General features: G+C 50.9%; 1 protein-coding gene across 1 annotated transcript; it reads right to left on the bottom strand.

The window, feature by feature from the left end:
- Window positions 1-5,768: 5,768 nt before the first annotated feature.
- LOC137805845 (uncharacterized) lies at window positions 5,769-6,521 on the bottom strand. Its single transcript, XM_068605752.1, has one exon. It carries the CDS (start codon window positions 6,519-6,521, stop codon window positions 5,769-5,771), a length of 753 nt encoding a protein of 250 aa, XP_068461853.1.
- Between the last annotated feature and the right edge of the window lie 596 nt (window positions 6,522-7,117).

Raw genomic sequence — 7,117 nt, 5'->3', positions numbered from 1 at the left:
TATTGTGTAAGATTATCTTCTTATGCTCATTGTCTTGGTACAGATATGGTGCTCAACGAAAAGTAGAGGAACAGGTTGACTGAGTTGATTGCTTGCCGCCAAGTGGCACTCACTTGTGCTGGTGGCTCAGCCCTCGTCGGTCCTCTAACTTGCCCAGGACTCGCCTTATCCAGCCCCCGCTGATAAGAATAAAGGGGTAGTTGCGATCGAATCCGAGAATGAGGACACCGAGGAGGGCCTTGTCTTCAAGAGGCCCAGGGTGGGGGTCGCAGCGACCTCACTCTCTACTACTGATGACCACCCTCCATCTTTCAGGGACAACCCCCCCCCTCCTCGCGCCTTTTCTCCTCGCGCTTGAAGGCGGTGGGGAGAGCACTTATGGGGGTGATCAAGTGCCCCCTGCCCCTGAGCTCCCCGCCGTACTCCAACAAGCCCTCAAGTGCTTCCAAGAGAAGGAGGCGACGGAGGCTTTGGGCAGAGACTTGTTGAGGGAGATCATGGGCCATTGCCTTGGGGAATTCCTCGTCAATTCCCTTTCCTTCGTGAGCCAGGCGGAGGCGAGGATGAACGGGGAGCTTACCCTCCAAGCCCTTCACTAACCGCGAAACAGCCATGAACCAAGAGCTGAGCAGCCTCCGTAAGCCAGAGAAAGAGACCAAGAAGCTGCTCTTTGACAAGGGTCAGGAGGCTCTTCAGTTGGAGGCAAAGATCCTACCTCTGCGAAATAAGGTAATCCACCTTGAAGAGCAGGCAGAAGGGGCAAAGGCTAAGATGGCCAAACTGGAGGAGAGGGTCACTCAACAAGAGGTCCAGCTTGGCTGCGTGGAGGGTGAGCTTGCCCAAAAGACCGAGCTCTTCGCGAAGATTGAGGCGGAGCTCATCGAGAACGCTACTGACGCATATGGAGCAGGGTTCAAGGATGCCCTTGCTCAGGTTGCCTGCGTGCACCTTGAGATGGACCTCACACCCTTTGCAGCGTCGAAGCGGGTTGTCGATGGGCAGCTCGCGCCTAGAATTTAGCTCACTTTATTTGTAGGACTTTGGCGTTACGATGAACAATATATAATATGTATATATACTTTGCCTTGTTTACGAATCTGTCTGCCTTAAGCTGCTTTCTTTGTATTGGTTGTTAACTGTCGTGTCTAGCACTAACATTGCTAACAACGCATCTGACGAATATTCATATTTTAGGTAGCGCGCTTGTCCACTACCTGCTCAACCTTACCTTCTTTGATTCTTTAGTGGCTTAAGGTAGCGGTGATGTGCACACAAACCCTTAACTAGCCTTACCTTGGTTATGGTAAGATAAGGGAATTCTTTATTGCCGCTCTTCAAACCTGCCTTACAAGACAAGAGAAAGAGGTCCACTAACCGACTTCACTCTTACTTTACTGAGTAAGGAGATGTCTTCCTGATGCCGCTGGTGAACCATGCTGTCTTCGTCTTGGCGTTCTCACTCAAGAGGGATGTGTTCTCTGCGTATCATCCTATCCCAACTTTGAGTCTTCTAATCCAAGGAGAAGTTCGTAACTGACCTCGATCTAACCACACAGGAGTAGAAGAGGGTTTAACTGTCGGACCATATCGTCTCGACCTCGGCGCTCTCACTCAAGAGGGAGTCGTTCTCTGCGAACCATCCTACCCAGTCTCAAGACTTCTAGCCCAAGGAAAAACTTGTGACTTACCTCGTCTTTACCCCACCAGGGCAGATGAGGGTTTTAACTAGCGAACCCTACTTCTCAACCCTAGCGTTCTCACTCAAGAGGGAGGCATCCTCTGCGAACCGTCTTGCCCAATCTTGAGAGTTATAACCCATGGGAAAGGCTCGTAACTGACCTCGTCCTTGATGTATGAAGTCTAGGGAGGGTTTTACTGGTGAACCCTATTGTTCAACCTTGGTGTTTTCACTCAAGGGGGGAGGTGTTCTCTACGAATCTACCTTTCCCAACCTTGAGGCTTCTAACACAAGCGAACGGTTCGTTGCTAACATCATCCTCGCCCAAGGGCGATAGAGGATTTAACTGGTGAACCATACTGTTCAACCTTGGCATTTTCACTCGAGGGGGAGGTGTTCTTGCGAACCTACCTTTCCCGATCTCGAGACTTCTAACCCAGGTGGATGGTTCATAACTGCATTGTACAAAATATTCGAGAATATACTTCAACCGAAATTTTATTGGGTGACCTCGTTAAAAAACCTTTGGGAGGGAAAAAAAGTGTCCCCTAAAAGCTGCGTACAATGCTAATAGTTCAACTGAAGTAAAATTTGAGGTTGGTCGTGTTCCATGTACAAGGAATCGCGTCACCCTCTAATGTCTCAAGTCTGTATGCCCCGTTCCCAAAGGCCTCTGTCACCCTGAAAGGACCAGTCCACTTGGGGGACAGCTTGTTCTCTAGCTGGTATGGGTGGGCCTTTTGCATCACCAGGTCGGCGACCTAGAAATGCCGAGGTCTCAGCTTGGAGTTGTACTTGTACTCTACCCTTCTCTTCAAGGCTTCAACTTTGATTCTTGTTTCCTCCCTTACTTCATCCAGTAGGTCCAGGTTCACCTTTCTCTCTTCATCCACGAAGTTCTGGAAGCGTGGCGAGTTCTCCTGGATTTCTACGGGAATCATCGTGTCCGACCCATACACCAAGTTGAAGGGTGTTTCCCTGGTGGTGGACTTGGGAGTGGTGTGGTAAGCTCACACAATTCTAGGGACTTCTTCTGCCCAGGTCCCTTTGGCCTTCTTCAGCCTTCTCTTCAGACCTCTCAGCAAAACTCGGTTGGCAGACTCAACCTGCCCATTCGTTTGGGGGTGCTCGACTGATGCGAACACCTGCTTTGTCCCAATCTCTGCACACAACTTTCCCAGTTGTTGACATGCGAACTGGGTGCCATTATCGGACACCAACCATTTCGGTACTCCGAAGCGACATACTATGTTCTTCCACACGAAGTGCTGGATCTTGTGGGTCGTAATATGTGCCACTGGTTCGACCTCTATCCACTTCGTGAAATACTCTATGACGACCACGAGGTAGTTCATTTGCCGTATCGCCAAAGGGAAAGGTCCCAATATATCGATTCCCCAGGTATGGAACAGCCAAGAGCTGTAAATCGATCTGAGCTTTTCTGGTGGCGCCTTGTGCCAGTCAACGTGTTGTTGACATTGCTTGCACTATTGTGCGTACCTCGTGCAGTCTTCCCTTATGGTTGGCCAATAGTATCCTGCACAAATGACCTTCGATGCTAGAGATCGGCCACCGATATGACTCCCGCATATCCCTTCATGGAGTTCTGCCATTATTCACGCGCACTGCTCGTCACTTACACATACCAAGATAGGGTGGGTGAACCTGTGTTTGAACAACTCCTCGTCAATGAGGGTGTACTTGGTCGAATTTTTCTTTATTTTTCTAGCTTCTGTGGGTTCCAATGGAAGTATCCCGTTAGCCAGGTAACGCTTGTAGGTCGTCATCCAGGTTTCTCTTCTTTCAACCAGGCAGACCTTCAATAACTCTTCCCCAAGAACCGGGTATGTGCTTATCCTGGGCGTTCTCAATGTCTCCGGAGACAGCGACCGATGACTCCTTCTCCCTCCTCCCGACGTGCTAACCTGATGGATCCCCACCAAATTATCTGCGGTGAAGGTTTGAGGTGTCTTCAGGGTTCTTTGATGACGGTCCTCTGTCTGCCCCCCTTGCCTGAACTGGCGAGCTTACCTAGCAACTCAGCTCGGGCATTCTGCTCTCTAGGGACATGTACCAACTCGAATACGATAAATGACTTCTTCAAAACTTGGACATATTCTAGATAAGCTGCCATTTGCGGTCCTTGGCCTGGTATTCCCCTGTTACTTGGCCTATAACTAGTAGGGAGTCACTCTTCGCCAGTAGACTCTGCACACCCATCTCTTTGGCTAACAGTATTTCAGCGATCAGAGCTTCATACTCTATCTGGTTGTTGCTGGTCTTGAAAGCGAACCTCATGGCTTGCTCAATCAATAACCCATTTGGCCCTTCCAAGATGACACCAGCTTCGCTGCCTTGTTGGTTAGAGGAACCATCCACCGTGTCAACTGCTGCACCTCCTTGACTGAGATCGGGCTCCTCATTGCAAGGATTGCAGCGCACTTATCAGGGTTCGCTTCTATCCCACGCTCGGTGAGTAGGAAACCCAAGAACTTGCCAGCTTCCACCCCGAACACACACTTCTTAGGGTTTAGCTTCAGTCTATACTTAGCTATTGTTGTAAATAGCTCTTCTAAATCAGCGACGTGTTGATCTTTTACCTGCGAGGTCACCACCATATCATCCACGCAGGCTTGCACATTTCGCCCTATCATGGGCGCGAGTACACTGTCCATCAGCCTCTGGTAGGTGGCACATGCGTTTTTCAGCCCAAAGGGCATCACTGTGTAACAATAGCAAGACAACTCTGTCATGAACGCTGTCTTGTACTCATCCCTGCGATGCATCTTGATCTGGTTGTACCCAGAAAAAGCATGCAGGAAGTTGAGCAGCTTGCAACCCGAGGCGCTGTCTACCAAACCATCAATGCTTGGCAAGGGGTAGGAGTCCTTCGGGCAGGCCTTGTTGAGGTCTGTGAAGTCCACACACATCCTCCACTTCCCGTTGGCCTTCTTCATCAGCACCACGTTTTCCAGCCACGCTGGGTACTGAATTTCCCTGATGTGGCCGACGCTCACCAACTTTTGTGTTTCTTCTTTGATGACCTGCTGCCTCTCCTCGTTGAACTTTCTCCTCCTCTGACGAACAGGTCAGACCTGGGGGTCCATTGTAAGACGATGGTATAGGAAGTCAGGGTCTATGCCGGGCATGTCCGAGGCGGACCATGCGAAGGCATCCAGTGTTGGGCTATCACTTCGGCAATCTGGTCCTGTGTCCCTTGGCCTAGAGACTTGCCAAGCTTGAACATTCTGCCACCGATCTCCCTCTCCAGGACGTCTTCAGCTGGTTTGCGTCACCTTTCCCGGGCGATCTCTGCGCGGGCGATCCCTTTCTTGCTTGGGGGCTGAATGGTGACAGTGAACACCCCTCTCTTTGTTTTGAGGCTATTCTCATAGCATCTCTTAGCCTCCTTCTGGTCTGATCTGATGGTGATCACCGTTCCCCCCAAGAAAGGCAGTTTCATCTTCATGTGCCTTGTCGATGCTACCGCTCTCAACCTGTTCAGGGCGGGTCTGCCCAATAGTATGTTGTAAGCTGAGGGAGCGTTAACAACAAGGTACTTGATGTTCTCTGTGTGAGAAGCTACACCATCCGTGAAGGTGGTCCTCAGCTCTATGTGTCCACGCATTTCTACCTGGTCTCCAACGAATCCATATAAGTAGCCGGTGTAAGGCTTCAACTGGTCAGGAGACAACTGCAACTTGTTGAAAGTCGACCAGAACATCACATCTGCTGAGCTTCCCTGGTCCACCAGAACACGGTGCACCTTCCTCCCTATCGTTACTACTGAGATCACCACTAGGTCGTTTTCATTAGGGACGACATCTCGGAGGTCGGCCTTGGTGAAAATGAGGTCGATGTGAAGGGCCTAGTCTGCCTCTTGCACCTCTACCGTCATCATCGCTTGTGCATACTTCTTCCGCTGAGAAGCGGTGAATCCTCTTCCCGAGAAGCCTCCTGAAATGGTGTGAATCTCGCCATGAACGGGCATCTCGTGCCCCTGATCACCCCCTGGTGCTGCCAACGTCTGAACCCGTTGTGGCTCCTGAAAATAGTCCTTCAGGAAACCGTTCTTCACCAGTTCGTCCAACTAGTGCCCTAGCGATAAATAGTTGCGTATGGGGTGACCATACGCTTGGTGGAACTCACACCGAGCGTTCTTGCTGGGCCCCAACCTCTTGTCAGCTTTCGCGGGGATCTTCAGTCTCTCCGCTATGTTGGGAATAACAATTAGCTCCTTCAATTCTACTAGGAAGGTGTGCATGGGGGACGCATCCTCCCTTGTGCGCGCCCTGGTTTGGGGCTTCCTGGCCTCGTAGGGTTGATGCTTCACTGGGGTCTTCTTCTTTGTCGTCGTCTCGTGTCCTCTCATGGGCTGAGGTCGACTTGGCCCTCGTGGGCAGATGGGGGCAACGCTTCCGCGCTTCTCTGTGAGTTCCCCTTCCTCGACGATATGGGCTACCGTTCGACGCTTGATCTTGCAAAAGGTTTTGGGGCGACACCTGATAAGTGACTGACTGAAGGGTCCTGGCATGATTCCCTTCCTGAAAGCGTGCACCATCATATCCTCATCCTTGGTGTGCAACCTTACCACCTGTGCCCCAAAATAGTTGAGGAAGTCCTTCAAGGACTCTCCCTGATATTGTCTTACGTCGAAAAGATCGTAAGAGACTAGCGGGGGAGCCTGATTGGCTATGTATTGCTCCCTGAACAGCGTAGAAAACTGCGCAAACGATGTTACATGTTCGTCAGGGAGGCTAACAAACCAGTCTTGCGCTGTGCCTGTCAGCGTGCTCATGAACAGTTTGCAATGCACTGCATCGGAGCCCCCATATAGCATCATCTAGGTGTGGAAAGCCGTAAGATGAGCCTCTAGGTCCTCTGCACCTATAAAGGTGGCCTTAGGACCTACGAAAGTGGCTGGTATCATGACGTCCATGATTGCTTGCGAGAATGACATTGGAAAAGCCCTGGGTGGTGTAGGCGGGGCTCGCTCATCCACCACACGCTCCCTTGCCTGCTGCAAATTCCTGCGCGGTTCCTCGTTGGTCCTGCGCAGCTCTTCGTTCCTTGCTTGCGACGCAGCTAGGTCAACCTGGATGCGTTCCTGATCCATTCAGGATGTCGCCACCGTTTCCTGAAGGGTGCACATCGTCTCCATGATCTGCTGCATGGTGATGTTTTCCCCTCCGTTCGGTGCGACGAATCTTTGCCTTGTGTTTCTCATATTGATGCATTTTTGCCCTATACTTGTGAATGGGACCGAATTTTAATCGTGCCCCACGGTGGACATCAAATGTTCTTGCCAGTTGACTCGTTCGCCGGTTCACTCTAACGACAATCACACGCCCTCTTATCTCCTCCTAGGTTTGTGCTTCCTTGGATTGAAACGCTTTGTACCTGCAAAGACAAAGGGATGCCCCAGAGGATGTTTGCACT

The sequence above is a fragment of the Phaseolus vulgaris genome, chromosome 11 (genome assembly GCF_000499845.2).
Source record: "Phaseolus vulgaris cultivar G19833 chromosome 11, P. vulgaris v2.0, whole genome shotgun sequence".
Classification (NCBI taxonomy): Eukaryota; Viridiplantae; Streptophyta; class Magnoliopsida; order Fabales; family Fabaceae; genus Phaseolus; species Phaseolus vulgaris.
Note: the sequence above shows the minus strand (reverse complement) of the source record. Positions and strands in the feature narration are given on the sequence as shown.